Source organism: Anser brachyrhynchus, assembly GCF_964034855.1.
Source record: "Anser brachyrhynchus genome assembly, chromosome: 6".
Lineage (NCBI taxonomy): Eukaryota > Metazoa > Chordata > Aves > Anseriformes > Anatidae > Anser > Anser brachyrhynchus.
The window spans coordinates 16,365,574-16,383,449 of record NC_137700.1 but is presented as its reverse complement, the minus strand read 5'-3'; the positions used below and the strand labels follow the sequence as shown (position 1 = coordinate 16,383,449).

The 17,876-nt window shown below is 43.7% G+C and overlaps 1 protein-coding gene across 8 annotated transcripts in view; it reads right to left on the bottom strand.

The window, feature by feature from the left end:
- The window catches only part of PHYHIPL (phytanoyl-CoA 2-hydroxylase interacting protein like), a 129,135-nt gene that overhangs the window by 32,551 nt on the left and 78,708 nt on the right, over window positions 1–17,876 (bottom strand). The window contains exon 1 of one of the 8 annotated variants that reach the window (XM_080598590.1): window positions 2,009–2,280. The exons of the other annotated variants lie outside the window; for them this stretch is intronic. Coding sequence (XP_080454716.1) covers window positions 2,009–2,114 — 106 coding nt within the window. The 5' untranslated portion in view covers window positions 2,115–2,280. Of the gene's footprint in view, window positions 1–2,008; window positions 2,281–17,876 lie in introns of those variants that run through there. 8 annotated transcript variants of the gene reach the window in all.

Genomic DNA, 17,876 nt, shown 5'->3' with positions numbered 1-17,876 from the left:
TTTATAATTTTGCATTCACTTTAAACCAAATCTTACTAGGTGTTTTTATTTAAAGATCTCCAAAATGCATACATTTCTTTTATTTTGCCTGAAATTTTTAAGTTTTCTAAATGGTCTGATTCATTAAGAGAGGTGGTGATATCTGTAAAAAACCTGAAACAAACAGGAAAAAAAAACTAAAAAGATATGGATTGTGATATTATTAATTGCTCACTCCGATTCCTGGATTTCTGGCTCCTGTATATTCTACCACAGAAGGTATAACCCAGTTTTCTGAATACAAAATGTTTCAATATCAATTCCCTCATCTTAAAAATACAAGAAAAATATTTTGTTATCTGTGTAAATATTTCATTATTGCTTACAGTTTTACTGCAACATTGCCTGCAATTCCAAATTAAGAGTGCAGCAGAATTTATATCATGGTTGAATTTGCTGTGCTACCATTTCGTTGGCTGTCTTCATGGCTGCTATTGTTTAGGGATAAAGGACATTTTCAAAAGATTAAAATCTAGCTTAATTCACGACAGGTAACACATATTTATGTTTATTGCAAAACTTTGACCTCAGTGATACCAGCATACCATCCTGACAGCTCAGTCTTTCACAGCTAAGATACACTAAAATAAATCGTAAGTATTTATAATATAAATGCACTAACTAAACCCATGCACACAGTTGGGGATATAAATGTGTTGCACATGCATTTGCATGCTTACCTAGAAAGATTAACACCCAAATCTTTGCTTGCTTGTTTTTATGATCCCATTTAAACAAGCTTTTTGATACATAAGTGCCACCTGTAGGAAATACTGAAGTATGCTCCAGTGTGATCTTGTGCCAAGTAAGGTACTGAGTTGCATATTTTGTATGCCCGATGTAGGTGCCCCTGTCAGAAATTCGACCACATATGATAGGAAGGAATGACCCCGTATGATACGGGCTTGCTTGATGGAGATTGGTTTGTCAAGTCAGATCTACAGGGAAGCTGTTGTTTTATTGTGAACCCCACTCAAACAGGAATTAAAATGAAAAATAAAAAGCACTATTTTTTCCATTTGCCGGTCTCTATGACTCTGTTTCACAGAAATCATGCATGTTTAACTACAGAATGTTGAACCAAATAGTGTCTGAGATGATTAACATGGAGTACTTCACTACAACTGCCTGGGGCAGACAAATATTAGGGATTGCATAATTTTTCCATTTTCACTTCTCGCCAGCATCAATAAAAAGAAACAAACGTGAAATAGTGTTTTAACAAAGCAAGCCCAGCCTCTACTACTACATATGTAGTTCATTTTTTCTAAGTAGTGCATTAGGCTTGAGAGGACGGAAGTGGATATTCTACCTTAGATCAAACATCAAAAAAAAAATCAAAGAATTGCCAATGCCACTGCAAAAATGATTACTGAAAAGACTTTTCAGTGCATTAGCAATTAATTGATTTTTTCAAGAAAAACACAGAGCTTACAGAATTTCATTGTTTAAAAGGTTTAGTCTGTCTTGGTCAAAGGAGCGAAGTATTTCATCAGAACTAATTTGTAAAAAAAAAAAAAAAAAAGGCTGAGGAAGCTGTCTGCCTGTTCCTGTATACGCTACCTATGACAGGCTCTGACAATCCACCCACAGCAAGGAAATAGTTGAATTAATGCCACTGTGTGTCATTCACCCGTACGGGATTGCCGTCGCCCAGTACGTGCACCTGCTAACACACACCGTACGCTCAAAGCACGCTACATCCATCAAAACGAGAAGTTATTTTTGCCAAGCAGACACTCGGACGAGAGGATGGGCACGGTCGGGTATCGGCACGCCACCGGTGGCTCTCTCCCGGCTGGCAGCCCGGGCTTCTCCCCGCGGTCTGCCCCCGGAGCGCTGCGCTCCGCCGCCCCCCGCGGCCCCGCCGCCCGGTGCTGTCCGCGGTGCTGACCCGCCCGCCCCGTCCCTTTTGTTCTCGCTGGCGGCGGGGCGGCGGCGGACAAAGGGCCGCGCGGCGCGGCCTTACCGTCCCTCTCGCAGAGCTGGATGGCCTCCAGGCTCAGGTTCTTGAGCACCTCCTCGCAGGGGCTGCCGGGGCTGCTCATGGTGGGCGCCAGGCGCGGAGCCTCCATCGCGCCCCTCGCCGCTCCCTGCTGTGCCTGGGCGCCGGGCGGGGCGGGCGGGCGGGGAGGGAGCGCGGAGCGGGGCCGTCACCGCAGCGAGCGGGGAGGGGGCGGCCGCGTTTAAAGGGGCCGCGCCGAGACGCCGCGGCGGCTCGCCCGCTCCCCCCCCGCCCTTATGTAACGGCCGCGCCGCCGCACCCGCGCCCCCCCCGCCGCGGGCACGCGCCGGCCCCTCACGGCGCGACCGTTACTAACGGCCGGCGGCGCGCGAGCGGCTGAGGCGCCCCGCGGGCAGCGGCTGAGGCGCCCCCCGGGGAGCCCAGCGCCGCCGCCGCCCCTCTGCGGCCCGGCACCTGCCGCTGCTCGCCCTCGGGCCGCGCTGTGGGGCGCGCTGCCCTTGCGGAGGAGCCCAGAGCGCTGCGCCTGCCGCGGGAGCTCCCCTCGAGCCTCCCGTCACGGATCTGAGGGAGGAAATACTGCCCGTGGCTAGACGGCCGCAGCACGGGGAGAAGGTCGGGGGTGGCAGGGCCGGGGGCGAGAACTGCCACTTGCGGCCACCTTCCCGGCGCGCCTTCACTCGGCGCGAAGGACGAGTAACCCCGGTGCACCAGCGCCAGCCTTCTGTGAGAAGCACGGTTCTTTCTCACCGGGGACAGGAATCCCACCCCAGCTAACAGCGTCAGGCACAAGAACTGGGCTGGCAAGGGAGCACGTTTAATTCGAGAGCAACAGAAGAAGAAACTAAAACGCTCACAGCACCGCACCCTTGGTGTGGAGCTCAGCCCCCTCACCGCAGGGCCACGGTGGAGATGAAGGGCAAACTCCTGGGCTTGGAGCTGCAGAAGCACAGCGCGCTTTCCCAGTTTTTCCCAGATCAAATTTGGGATCAGGGTACTCGTGGTCGGATGAGATTGCCTGCCTCCAGATAAACCAGTTTCAGTCCATTTCCTACCTCACAGCATAAGTGTTCCTGGCACCTCTCTGCTCACCTTTTTGTTTCACAAAACCGAAATTGGCCCCATTTGGCCACTGATAAATTACCCTGCACAGGTCCCTGACAACCTTGTGGCAGTGATGTCTCCGGGCCGGTACCGCCAGCTGGCAAGCCTCAAGTACCCCTAAAGCTCCCGTCCGCCAGTGGAGCCCCAGCAGTCTCCCCAGCCTCCCCCAGTGTGTGCTCCCTGATCTGATGCGGTCCCAAGCTCCATGCAGTCAAATGTTTGTCACTCAGGTGGCTTTCCACTGGACTTTGGGATCATCCTGTTCTTTATGATGGTTTCTAGGGACACTAAGCTGAGGAAATGAGCTCTGGCATTATCTTTCACAAAGCCATTGCCAAGAGCTGCTGTCTGGGAGAAGGGAACAGATTTGAGGAGCCCTGACTTCCACAGCACCTTCAAAGGGCCGTGGTGCAGCGCAGGAAGAAAGCACAATGCTGAGCACCCTTCCTGCTCCATCTCCTCCCTGCTCTCTCCCTCTCTCGCTCACCTTCTATTTTCTGCTCCTCTGCCTCTGCTGTTTTTTTCACCTCAAATGAAAACGTGTGAAGAAGGGTCAGACAGAGGAAAAATGGAGTGAGTGGGAAGGAAACCTAAAGGAAGAGAAAATGAAAAGGAAGCAATAACAGACAGGGTGGGAGAGTGTGAGTCAACAGGGAGGTGGGGAGGGAGAGGAATATATGAATGAACACACAGACAGAACGAGGACAAATGTAGAATCTGAGAGGGAAGAAATGAAAGTGGGTGAGACTGCATTCATCAGGTTTTAATTTTGGCTCTGACAACCATTCATTCCCTGCATAGAAGCAAACCCTTCCTACTCATATTGCGACTGTTCTTAGCACACCGTCATCTCCTACATAAGGCTGGGTAATTTCTTTCTTTGAAGACGCTGTGTTTAGTCTCTCAGCCTTATGCTCCACGTTCGTTCCTTTCCACAACCGTGGCCGACTTCTCAGCAGCTCACAACAACCATGTAACTTATTTGCTACAACATTACATAAAGTCCATTTGAGGCAGATGGTGTTGTTTAATACTGAGAGAATTCCAATTTTATTCTCGCTGCCTCTATTTAATACATCATTCTCTCCTCTACTTTTTATTTTGAGCTAGTGAGATTGGGATTTTAAGGACTGATGGATTTTGCATAGATATTTGAAAGCAGACAGTCTTGGGGGTGTTCCCAGTCCTCCAAGGCCTCTCATTTCTCAGCTGCCTTTTAGTAATAACTTCTGGCTGAACTGCATCTATTTATCTCCCCAAACCATCACACTTTTTTTGAAGAAAAGACTAGTTAGTGTACAAATACTGCCAGACTCCTGTGGAACGGTGCCACAGAGAAACCTATTCCACAGCTCTGCCCTTCCGAAGCATGAAACAAGCTAGACCTGCCTGTGACAGCTTTTTGCAGAGTCACTCTTCAGACATGCTTCCTTCAGCCGATAGCTATTCCCATCACCTGGGCTAGGCATAAACACTCTGTAAAGCTCAAATTACTCCCAGATTTCATTCCATTTACTGTACTGGAGTCACTCCGTGATGCCCTAGGTATTTCAGTCTCGAAGCACACAGCACTATCCTAGTGTTCCTCTTATCTGAGAGAACTGTATACTCAGCTTGTCTCCTGAACAAGGAATAGCATTATCTGAGGCACAAATTACATTTGTGCTAAAGGATGACAGAGCCTCAGCCTATAATCAGAAAGTTTATTCTGAGGTGGATTATCCCTGACAGTGTTTAGCAAAAAATGTCACAAATCACAAATATGGGTCAACATTATGTAATGGGAAGCCTGCCAATGGCAGCAGAATATTAGAGACAACGAAGTGGCATGTGTCTAGAACTGCAAAAGCTTGCAAAAAATCTGCCACAACACCAACCTCCAGCACTTTCAACATTAGATAAGAAGGGTATTACCAGTTTCTGTAGTTCAACATGGGTGTATCTGTTATTACGGCAACCTTGTGCAAGCAGAGAGAAGCAGCATTTTCTAACACATTAGCAGTACCAGCAAACATGGGCTGTGGCATGCACCTCTTGCCTGGCCAGGTTCAACAGCCTCAGCTCTCCTGCGTTCGCCTGGCATTCACAGCCCCAGGCAGGGCACAAAGGTCTTGCAGCAGGGCTACCATGTACAGCAGACAGGCAGAGAGGCTTCCCACTGGGAAGCTTCTTTCCTGCAAGCCATGACCTTATTCAAGCCATAAACACAAGAGGAAAAGGTGCTCTCCTCCCCACAAACAAAACCGCGCCATCACAAACTTCAGTCCTGCCTCTGTTATCTTAGCACTCCATCTTGGTAAAAGTGCTTCGTAGCAGCAGAGTACAGCACGGAGCAGTAAGGAAACAGCATTGTCCTTATTTGAAAACACTTTTTCAGTTCACACTAGCAGGTTTTCATTTGTGAGTTAAAAAAGAAACCTTTCTCAGACTTCCGCAAGACTCAGAGTTTCAGACATTTCTTCCCACTTGGAAATAAAAAAGACTTGTGTTATTGCTCAATGGACTGTGGAAACAGAAGGCAGAAAGGCTACAGACATGGTTTTCAGTAAAGCAAAACAAGGGAGCAAAAAAAGGCAGCCCTTTTTTCTATTAATGTCACTTCTGAGAAGAGCAAAACATTAAAGGTCAGAAGCACGGAAGGGTCAAAAATAGTATCCAGCATTTTGGGTCATTCCTAATAAGACCAAGACTAAACTTAGCAAATAACTCCTGAAGACTCATGGAAAAACACTTTGCAATTTCATGGTCATTCTTTGTCTTTAGTGGACATCCCAGTGTTTCAGCATGCAAAGGCATATACTTGCAAATGATTGTGTGCAAGATATTCTTGGAATACCATAGGACTGAAGTAAAGTCCACACAGTAGTGACAGGAAGACAAAAAAAGATTTAAGACCCTTTAGTGAAAGCCGCAACTGTGTAGAGTTAATGCGCAGTGTGACACAGCTTCCTTTTCTACACTGAGAAAGACATTGATGTATGACAGTTTGGCACACCAGGCACGGTATCTCGCTGGGAACCTCTCTGCTTTTTCTCAGATAGCTTAGCAAGAGCCTCCTCAAATGCTCAGACAGAAAGGGTGATGGCACGGATCCCCCTTTTTTCTCTGGGAAAATCCAAGGCAGAGCAGCAGTGTTTGCGTCTTAAATCCCGAGTGAGTCTTTCACACTCTCCCCCCTCCACTGGGGTCACTGCTGCAGACAGGCACCCTGGCACTAAGTCCTGTGGCCAGGCTGCGGCTCTCTCAGAAAGGGGTCCTGTCGGTTGGTTTCTGCTCTCGTCTTGCTTGTGATGCTGGGAAGCCCTCACGACTTGTGGGAACTGTCCAGTGGTTTATATACAATAGCTCATACATCTCAAAATGCCTCTCCTTCTCTGTTTGGAAGGCTCCACTGCAGTAATTGCATTCAGTTTATGCATTCAGGCTTTTCTTGCAAGGCCAAAAAGCATACTATAAAACACCAAAGATACAATTCTGAAGTAATCTTTTGAATTCTGGTGCCAGGGATCCACTCACAAATCTAGTTTTTTGTATAACATGGCATGGAATGGCATCTGTAAAACTAGTCTGCTACTCACTCAGGTAAAAAGCCAGTCAGTGTGAGAAAGAGGCAACACAGAAAGAGAGTCACAAAAGCATGCGGAGCACAGACAAGGCAACAAAGTGTGACTGCTTTTCAAGTCTCCCAGCACAAATATTAGAGAGTGTCAAATGCAGTTAACAACAACCATCTTCAAAACAAAGAGGAGGAGGAGGTGATACTTCACACAATGCTTATTACACTTGTAGAGCTTTTTGCCAAGGGAGAGTGTCAATGCTAAAAGTTTGCACTGGATCAAGGAGAGGCTAGAAAAGTTCAGGGGAAAGAAATCCTTCAGAGTTACTAAATGCACAAGTGATTCAGGGTCCCTTAGCTGGAAACGATTAGAGTCTGGGGAAGAGTTACTGAAGAGAAGTATATGTGCTTGTCTTGCTCTTCTCTAAACAACCATTTACAACCATTGCTGAAGACAGGAAGCTGTGCTTGGTAGCTCTTTGGTCTGACCCAGCACCGTCAAGGAAATGCTCTGGTATCTACCCTTTCATCCCTCATTCCTCATCCCCACTCATAATAAACACTTCAAAATTTGGAGCTCTCCAACTGTACCATCTGGGTATGCAACTTCCAACTTACTCTGAGCATTGTAAGCAGTTAAAAGGAAATGTTCCTCTCATATTAATGAAAAGATATCAAGCAAATTATTATTTTATTAATGCTATTTATACTTCTGCTTTCTGAATTTCAGTTTTCTGATCTGCTTTGTAAAGCCCAAATAAGCATTTAAGAAAGACAAATTCATCACAGACGACTATAATGTATTTGTGGCTTCATAAAATTTATTTGTTGCCTAATGGGCACAAAGTACTGTTAATGATTGCCATTATCATTTATTTATTTGCTTTTCTTTAAGTTTAGCCTCACTTTATTAGATCTGTGGTATCTCTAGAGAACAACTAGAACCGTTTATATTCCCTCTCTCCTCTGTGCTGTTAATCATTCTCCTTACTTCAGTATCATTTTCACATTTAATTAGTGCTTCATCCTCCACATACTGGACCATATCTTGACCTTTAAAGGATACTACTGAGTACATATCCTCATGCATATCCCCATGAATGCTGACTGCTATTCAGATTTAATTTCTGTCTACAGTTCAGTGGCCAGCTTGTGATACCTTTAAATGAATTTTAGCCCAAGCTGACTTGATTTTGTATTTCCCTTAAGAAATTGTGCAACAGAGCATCAAATACCTCTGTAAAAATCTTAATGCTACTCTGTACTCTACTAACCTGTCACCATCATTAAAAAAAAAAAAAAAGACAGAGGAACTTGCTAATTTGCACGGTTTAGTTTACTGTAGTACACCTGTGTCATATCTGGGTCTCATTATACTATTCGCTTCCATATGAATAAATTTTCTCCTCCTGCTTTCATATTTATACTATTACTTTCAATCTTGAACCATGCTCTTAAAACAATAGTTTCCATAGTTACTCTTAATTCAATTTTTAAAGCCTGTGACATGCTGATACTTCATTAGTCTCCCAATACCTCCTCAATTCCCTGTGATACTTTAACAACTAGCTGTTCTATCAGTTCTATAAATACCCAAAGGGACACCTCAGCTGTATTTGTTCAAGTGATGATATTTCATTATGTATTTCTTAGTTACTTTTTCCCAGCAGTTCACAATTACATCAATGATTTCTTAACCAAGCCATTATTCAAAGTTTAATCCCCTTCCCAATAAACTTCATGGCAAAAGTCCAATTAGTTTTAGTGGGAATAAGAACTGGTCCCAAAATTTATCTCCCTATTACAAATTAATTACCATTAGTATTTTCTTGGTAAAGTCATTTTGCTGCACTGTGCCTTCAGGACTTACAACAGTCTCTTCATATTATCTTTAACCTCTTGGCACCTTTTTCAATGTATTTTCTGGCTGTCCCCATTTTTCTTGTGTGCACTAAACTTGGAATATAAAAGCCTATTTTGGTGGCCCTCCAGTTTTCAGTTTCCTAGTGTGGTTAATATTTTACTTTTACTTGCTTAAGTAGCCCACGGTGACCAATTCCTCTCTTTGGTGTTTCCCATTTTCATTGGAACAAGTTACATTTCTGCTTGCTTTCCATTACAGTATCTTCTAGAGTCTTTCCCACTGCCCTTCCCCTTTCCACAAAGGCTTTTCACGATTACCTGGAATGATCCTGTGCATTAGATTTTCCTTATGATACTACACCCCTTCACTGGATGACATCAAAACTATTTGAAGACAGCCACGCAGGACGTAATACATAATAAAGTCTAAGTGACTGATTCTTCAATGTCATCTACTGATCTAGCTTTTGTATAACTACAGAGGTTTACATTTTTTGTTTGTTTTGTCTTTTGTATAGGCACAGAAGATGGTCATTTCAGATTAATGCTGGTGCCTGCCAGGTTTGCACTACCAAGATCTACTATGGCTGAGGTCACGTGGCAAGACAGGAAAGACTTCACTGTCTTATCCCCCACTGCTACCATAAAAAAAAAAAAAAAAAGGCAGCTAATTAACTGCTAAGGAAACAGAAGGAAAATTATGCTAAATGAATGAGAAGACACCCAGACATTCCCTCTCCTTGGCTCAGAGCCTAGATGCGTAGTGAGACTAGGCTTGTATTTCACTCACTTGACTCACAGTCACTTACTACAAACTCTTACACTCTCTTTCAGATCTCTGATTATTTAACTGTGAGACCCACAATTAGAATTTCACAAAGAAATACATTAGAAACGGCAATTAAGAGTTGTGTTTTACGTGGTTTTGTTCTGGTAGGGATGTATGCCCGCTTCAGCAGCCATATACAGGCAGATAAGATAGGGAGAGAATACAAACAGACAATAAAGTGGCTATTAGTTTATAGCACTGTTTTAACATTCATCAGCATTTCAATTAAACCATGCTCCGCTCTGAACAATGTCTTATCACCATTACTTGCGTTCTGAATATATGCCAGCCCTACAGCGCGTTCTTTATATGCATTATAGCAACCCTTACAGATTGCTGTTCCTGTACAGTGCCCCGGAGCGCTTAGAATCAGTGGAGAGATCATAGTATTGTGAGCCTTGAAAATCACAAGACTGACTCCAAAATCAGTCAGTGACTGATGCGCTGCTCGTGGTTCTTAGACCAGGCTGCACAGGAGGACAGTTGCAAAGGCTGATGTTATCCTAAGGAGCTTATTCGCCCTAGGATCTTTCCACAGCCAGTGGGGAGTGGCAAATTCCTCTACAGCATGTCTCCACAAGAGCTCATTGTAGGTGCACTCGGTTGCCCCAGAAGAAGTGCTTTCTCTTGATTCTGCAAGAAGCTGAGGAAGAAAAGCACCCTGAAGCTAAAGCCAGTCTTTGTGAATGCCCCCCAGCTTATTCTTATATGGTTGTAACAGCCGCCTCTGATAATCTGCAAGATACTTTGCAATGAGAAACGAGAACAGCAGATGTGTCAAAACCCCCCTTTGAGGCTAACATTAGCCCCTGTAAAAGCCTCTCACCCCCTTGTCCGAAGTTCAGGCAGCTTAATATACATGGCACGCTCCCAGGGACAGTGCTGGCTGCCAAGCAGAGCAAGCAGTCATTTGTCCAGGCACAGCTGCTGCCTGATGACAGAGGTCTGACAGTGGCTCCCCTGTGATGGAGCGTGGGTCTGTTTTCAGACTTGTCTGATCACTGCTTATCTGTGGCCTGCTGAACTCGCATCAAAAGCTCATCATCTGTAAATTTGTTTTTTCTAATTTCCTCTTACTCTTCCACTAATCGCTAACCTGATATCTTGTGTGAGCTTTTTTTTTTTTTTTTCCTTTTGGTATCAGTATTTTTTATTCTTACTTCCTTCTAATTGTTCTCAGTTTTCAATCTAACCTCGTCTACTCCCATCTGTCTCAATGCCAACTTCTGAATAATGTATCTCCACATAAATTCAATTTAGCCACTGATGTAATTTTTTTAGGTTTCAACACATGACATCTACCTGGTCATATCTGGTGTGGGGAGGAGAAATGAGGTAGAGAATAGCAAAAAAGGCAAAAAATTGCTTTCGTTGTTGACAATTTTTTTAGTGAAATTAAATTTACTGGTCTCTTGTCCTTAGCATGACTATTTACATTATCAGCTGCTAGATGAGAAAGTTGTCTCTATGGATTTTATCAATTTCATAACATATTCCTTGTCATGCTGTGGAGAGATGAATCTGTGCATATAAGCAGCAGGAAAGTTTTAGAACAGCAGACCAACAAAAGTAACCAAGTAAGGTGGAGCTATACAGAGTTTTGGAGTTTAAATGTTAGTCGCCTAGATTAGCTCCACCATTTTGCGTGGGCAATAGCTACATTACTACAGTTTATTTCCTTAATTTTTTAGAACATTCACTACCCTTTGAAGCTGTAGCTCCTTCAAAATAATTTAGAGGTTGCACCAGTTTAATTATACACAGCTCTAAAGTGATACAGTTAATGTCATACAAAAACCGAGCACAGAAAACCCCTTTAATTTCTATGTACCATTAAACAGCACCTGCCAGGAATGAGTTAGCCCTGGTATTAAGATAATACCAAAGCTTGTGTGTATTTTGGGAGCAGAGCCAAACGTTCATTTATAGCCCAAAATCTAGAAACATATTACTACTACCTGTGTGTTTACATGCATAAAATGTATACAAGCAAGGTTACTCAGAAAAGGCAGATATGGCACAGAGTAAGCCTAAGGAGAGGCGGAAAACTGAAATTCTTCAGCACTGATCAAGTACTTCTCACATTTGCCTAATAGTGCAATAGAAATGATGCCAGTGGCACTACATTACATCCAAATACTCCATTCTCAGCAGAGAGTTTGAGATCAGAGTGAAAATGCTCTGCCATAACTTTTTATCATCTACCCTGTGGTTTTGTTCTTTCTTCAATAATATATCACTATAAACTTAGGAGAGTATACGTCAAGCTAAGTCCAACGGTTAATGAGATTAGCAGGTATCAGACCCATAGGCTATCTATAGCCTGACCACTAGGTCTCATGCCCTCAGGCGTTAATAACAGGGCTGTCACAACCATCAAAAATGCATGTAGCTGGCCTCTACCTGAACTGCAAGCAAAGCTTCCTGCTTCTAGCACAGCAGCAGAAATGTGTCTGATAGAAATGTGACAGCAACTAATTCAAGGAGAAAAACCAGGAAGACGTTCAAAGATGTTTTTAGGGCTTTTCCTCATGCTTAGGAGGAATAAGGGATGCTTACTGACAAACAAGACACACGTTGGGAAGCCCAGCTGTGAAAGCAGAGATTGCTTCCCCCACCCCTCTCACTAGGTAGCTCAAAACTGCATTCCAAAATAAAATTTGCAAAAAATGATCTTAAAAAAAGTGTGGTGAACACAATAGTTAATATAAGGAAAAACAAGCTATCTGGAGCTTGGTTTTATTTTGGTGCACGGTTCAGCATTTGAAACCTTGCCGTCCAGAACTTCTGAGAACAGTAGTTACCGGCAAGCAATATTAAATAGCAGACAGCTTGGGCAAAGATGTTCACTTCCAACGTGCGGCTGTTTGGTTGCAGAACACAAATGCCTGGGAGGTGCCAGGAGTGTCAACACAGAAATAGGAACAAGCAGTAGGATTAGACTACAGTTGGTTTAGGGTTTTCAGCACTCATTAAAATGACTGCCTGACAGTACTGTCTAAATGGAAATATTATGCGAGCTTCTGCAAACTGTGAATTCATCTTGGAGTAAAGCCTTCTTCCTGTATCTTGCTGGGAAAAACACATTAAGCACAAATATATTCAAATTGAAATAGATCATGCAACCAATTTTAGAGAGAATGCATGGTCTTATCCCTATTTTCTCATTGTGGATTTCTCCACCTCTCTAGGGACGGTGCTCTGAACTCCCTATTCCATCAAACATTCGCTGACCTTAACAGAAAATTGCTCATCTCAAAACACAGCTGAGCAAAGCAGCCAGCTGCCTTGCCTTCAGCCAGTTGTTCCCAAACCGGGGTTGCAATTCTGTGTGCAGCTGCAAGGGAGGGAACCGAGAGCGGGCTCAGTCCTCCAGCTCATCATGTGGTGGTTCCACAGACCATGGGAGCAAAAACTTGGCTACAGCAATGGTCAGGAGTATCTTCTTTCGCTACTTTTAAATTGTTTTCTCCTCTTCCTCCCCCTCAATCAGCCATGGAGACTTATTACTGCTTGATCCATCCAAACCCTAAGGCAAAGTTTTCAGCACTGGGCATGCTCCTGCTGAGACAGTTTCCTATGAATTATAAAGTCGGGGCATTCAAGTAGTACATCAATTCCCTTCCCTCAGGCTGTCTTCATGAACGTTTATTCATCTTGAAATGATGGTACACTAAGAAGTCATTTAAGCTCTTAAGCTCCCCTGATCTCATGTCACAACTTGAAGGCAAACAACCAAAAGGGGAGAAGGCGAATGCTCGGAAAGCAAAAACAAAACAAAACAAAACAAAACAAAACAAACAAACAAAAAAAACAGAAACTCTAGCCACAAACATCTCTGCTGTTGCTGCAACTGCCTTTAAATGAAAAGAGCACTCCCTGCGCAGGTACAACAGTGTGTTTTGCTGTATCACTTATAACAACCTTTGACTCAGTCCAACATTTCTGTGGACAAAAGATGATTGCTGTAGCGTCCTCTCTGTAGGGGGGTTTGGGAAGGAGGAGCAACAGATAGGAAGCCCCTCTACAGGCACCCTTTTAGAGACCGTACAGGAGGAGAAGAAATGCCAAAAAGATAGCCAGCCCTTTTCTGCTGTGGGTGGACTGTTGTCTATTTCTGACAAACAGAATACCAATCTGAGAGAGACGTAGCAGCTTAAAAATATTTTTCCTGTCATTATTAACAGCAGCATTGGCAGCCTTTGCAAAGCACCCTTGTGTTTCAAAGAAAACATTACCACGTGAATGCTAGCAGGGCACTTCCATAAAGGCTAGCGAACTCATTTCTTACAGCCTTAAATCGCATCTTCCAGGCCTGCTGGATACCAGGGGGATTTGCGAAGTCTCTTGTAATGTTCTACCTGCTAACTAAAGAGCAGACAAATGCCTGCGGGCTGGGCTGGAGCTGCAGGCACACGATGCTCGCCGTGCTTCACTCCAGGAGCATAGATAGCACCGCTCCCCTTTCTCTCATGGCCTCTGCCACATGCCAACAAGCAAGCAGGAGCAGGGAAGCAGCTGACCGCTTCTGATGCCAAGGTGGACTGTAACAGTCTGTGCTTGCCAGCACTTCTCAAAGGAAGGGAGAAGGCAATGTTCCTCTTGAGCCTTGGGTGAGGGCAGAGGGAAGGAAGAGGAGGGGAAGCTGATCTCTCTACTCTTTCTCCTCTTGTGGGAGCTAAGCAGAGGAAGCCAGATTTCAGTAAATGTATGAACATCCCCTTCCCTGCCACGACACGGCAGCTACAGCAGCATTGTCAGAGCCTCAAAGCCAGCTCTCGACGTTGAACTCCCTTAGTGTGGGCAAGACGAAGGCACAGGAGCCCCTGCGCACTCTGGTGCTGTTTCTTCCCTTCCTGGGGCACAGTCCAGTGGCTGGGACAGCCAAGGAAGCTCACACACCACAGAGGTGCTCTCAAGACCTCTTTGTGCTTCTCCTCCCCTCTCTTTGCTTACCAGTGCTTTTTGGGGGAAAGAGAAAAATGGAAGAATAGGTGGCACCTGCATCTTCCCAGTTTCAGAGATAACGCAGCACTGCAGCAGATCTCTGCTCTGCAGCCACGTGCAGGTGACACTCCTCTCCACGAGGACAGAGCAGGGCACACTGAGAAACTCGGACTTTTAGGGGTGAGGAGACTTCAGCCAGAGATGCACCCTGCAACAGTGTACCCCCTCCTCATGCTGCCCTAGCTCCAGGTCCCTGAGCCATGGGAGGCCAGTGGAGGGAATGGAATCCAACATTTACATTATTCAGAGGCAGCTCATTGATCATCTAAGGACCTGTCCAGGTCAAGTTTGATTCTATTTTCAGAGCTGCATAATGACTTTTGATGACATCTGACCACAACTGGCAGCAAGCATTGATGACTATTGTAAACAACCAGTTTTCAAATGTACAGCCACGTGTCTCCTTTCTGCTTCAGGCAACTAATAAAGATCCATTGATGGGAGCTGCTCTTTAATATGGTAAATGATTTTGGAGATTACAGTCTTAGTTTATGTAATCTTATTACATAAGGACTGAGAAAGCAAACATGCAAAGAGCAAAATGTGAACAGCAAAACAGCAGGGGCTCTGTACCTCAACATAGGTATTGCATTCTTGAAGTCTTTTCTGAGTATTCAAAGCTAAGAAAAAGCCAGCTGGAATAAAATTCACTGTCTTTTAAATATATACAAGAAAAATAAGAGTGGCACCTCACCACAGAATCCTTCGTGATAATGCATTAACTGGCTAAATAGATGTTTGGTGCATGAAAAGGCAGGTAGCTAAGTAAGTAACTTTTAATTATAAGTAAAACCAAAATAAGACTGAACAAAAAGCTACAAAAACTGGAGCCTAGAGATTGCAAATGGGTTGTTCGTGGGGTAGATTCTGGTTGGAGACAAATGAGTTGTTCCTCTTAACCAGCTATCACAGGGTGACACGCACTGACATTTTTTGTCTGCTGATTTATGAAACAGCGCTGTGTTACTCTGTTCGCAGTCTCGCCATGTGCTGCATCAGCGGCTCCTGCTGTAAGCATGTTGCTGGCTGCTCCTAAGAAGTGCTGCATTCACACATTGCTGTTTATTCCTCAGAATCCAAGCTTGTAGTAGGGAAAGAAAGGGAAGGGCTTCAAATGTTTTAAATTTTGATGGCAGAGAGAGGAGAATGTGAAAGAAAAGGTAAAGAGAAGGGAAAAGAAGAAGCAAAAGCAGCAAAATAGACAGAAAAGGGAGAGACTCTATTCCCATTTTAATTCATATTTATTAGTCTGCTCTGTTCCTTATCTTTCCTTGCGATATCATATATCATACTGCAAGCTTTGAGAACATTGTGCTCACCCAGACTGGCAAAAAGCCAACACATGCAAGACCTAAACATGCCAGAGAGATTAAAAATGCTCATGGGTGGAGGCTGTTTGAAGCAATGCAAGAAGACCTCAGCAAGTTTCACACCCACAGAAAAAAGGTCAAAAACAGGCGGCAGTCTGTCCTGGCTTCTGTGCATAGGGTATAGAAGGCTCGCAGATTTATGAAACTCAGTAAGTGATGGCTCCTGTGATTTTTTTTTCACTGTTTTTATATGAGATTTGAATCAAGTCTTAAGAGAGGTGAGAAAATTCAGAGAAAGTATCCACCAGCATTTGCTCAAACTTTTTTATGAATTCAGTTCAACTGAGTTCAAAGTTCCTTCTCTGTTTGTCCACTGTATGCATTCTAATAAACAAATTCAGTGGTGATGAGACTCACAGACACTGAAATTATGCAAATTATTCAGTGAAGGATTTGGAGTAATGCAACAGTAAAGACTAGATTCTTAAAGACAGAGCAACTAAGGAAATGTCACCTCTGCTTTGCTGCTACATCAGTTATAAGCAAAAGGGCTCATGTGAGTTTTTTTTCTATTCAAAAAGCTGTAATTCTGACATTAGTTAACATTAAAGTGCTTTTCATGCTTGACTTTATCAGCCACTTGTATGAAAAACACTGCCTAAACATGCGTATTTTATCCAAAACTTGTCTTTTTTTTTCTGTTTGCATTAATTGTTCTTTAAAATACAAAACATCGGTTGGTGTGCATTTCCATGGCTGTGAGATCAAGACCAAACTCAAGGAAAAACAAGTTAAAGCTCCCAATATTGGCTTCATTTACAATGAAATATCAGAGAGAGAACAAAACCAAACACAGTACGTGCACCTTTCTTTGCTTGCAGTATAGCTCCGAAGTACAAGGTAGACAAAATGGCCAAAAAGAGGGAAAAGAAGAAAAAAATAAACACCAAAGCTAGTGGAAGATAGGCTGTATGCTCTTATTTCATGGGGCAAAAACAGTAATGAGAATGTTGATCATCTAGCAAGATTCAGTCTATTAAAAAAATGAGGCTTTCACATGTTTAGTGTGAAACCAAATTACCAAATGTGACTAGAGATGTTGGCATGGCAGCTGACACTATTAACCCTGCTGCACTCCCTGGTTCTGTAACTCAGTGCTATTGTTAACAGACTCCAGCGCTGCCAGTCTCCCACTTCACTGTCCTATGCCCACCACACAAACCTGTGTTTCTCGCTGGTGCTATGTATATACAACCACATTCATCCTACTTGAGATGGACTCCCTGAGACAGTTCTGGAGAGCTGGTAACCAACAGCAAGCAGACAAATACTTGACTGATATTTCTAATAACAAACTTGCTTTCTTTGTGGGACAGACAGTCATAGCAAGAAAAAAAAAGTTTGTAAGGCGTTTGGCTATCATTACATCAAGAAACAGAGACATAGGGAACTTCAGAAGGCTACCATTCTGCTCAGAAATATCTTTTCTATTAACAAACTATCCATGGAATTTTTATAATGTTCCTACAGTGCTCCTCCTCCTTCCACTTGCAGCGTTGTTCTCCATCATGAGCAGTAAGTTGGCTGTCTGGATCTCTTCATTCACTGTGACATTTAGGTACTTAAGCCTAAGGCTCCAATGTCTTTTGAAAGGTTGCACAGGGTGGCAGTGCTTTGGTTCAGAAGATGAAATGCATCCAGGCACTGAATTCTGAATTTCAATTACTTCTTGACCTATACTGACAATTTGCACTCTTTTTTCCCCCTCACTCCCTTCTAGGAGGGAGACATTCAGTTATCCAAATATTTCTTTTGGACACAATATAGCTTAGTTGCAAAAATAACTGAATGTATATGAACGGTAGATCTTATTTATGACTGCTCTGTTTCATATGTGATTGATTGCCTCCAGTAAGAATACTTAAATGGAGCTGAGCTATTTGTGTTGGAGGCAGTGGCTGCAGAGCAGTATCATTTGGCAGTCACCAGATAGCTGAGCTGTCTTAGTGCTCCTCTGTACGTGCCCAAGCAGACATTATTATTTTAAAGTCAGTAATACTGCATATTAGAATCCTGAAGTGACACTTTGTCTCTGCTTCTACAAACTTTTTGCTGTTCCTTCTACACTGAAGTCATGGTTTTCATTCTCCCCCTCAACCCTCTTTTGCCAAGCTGTCTCTTTAATTTAGTCACCTGATAACATAG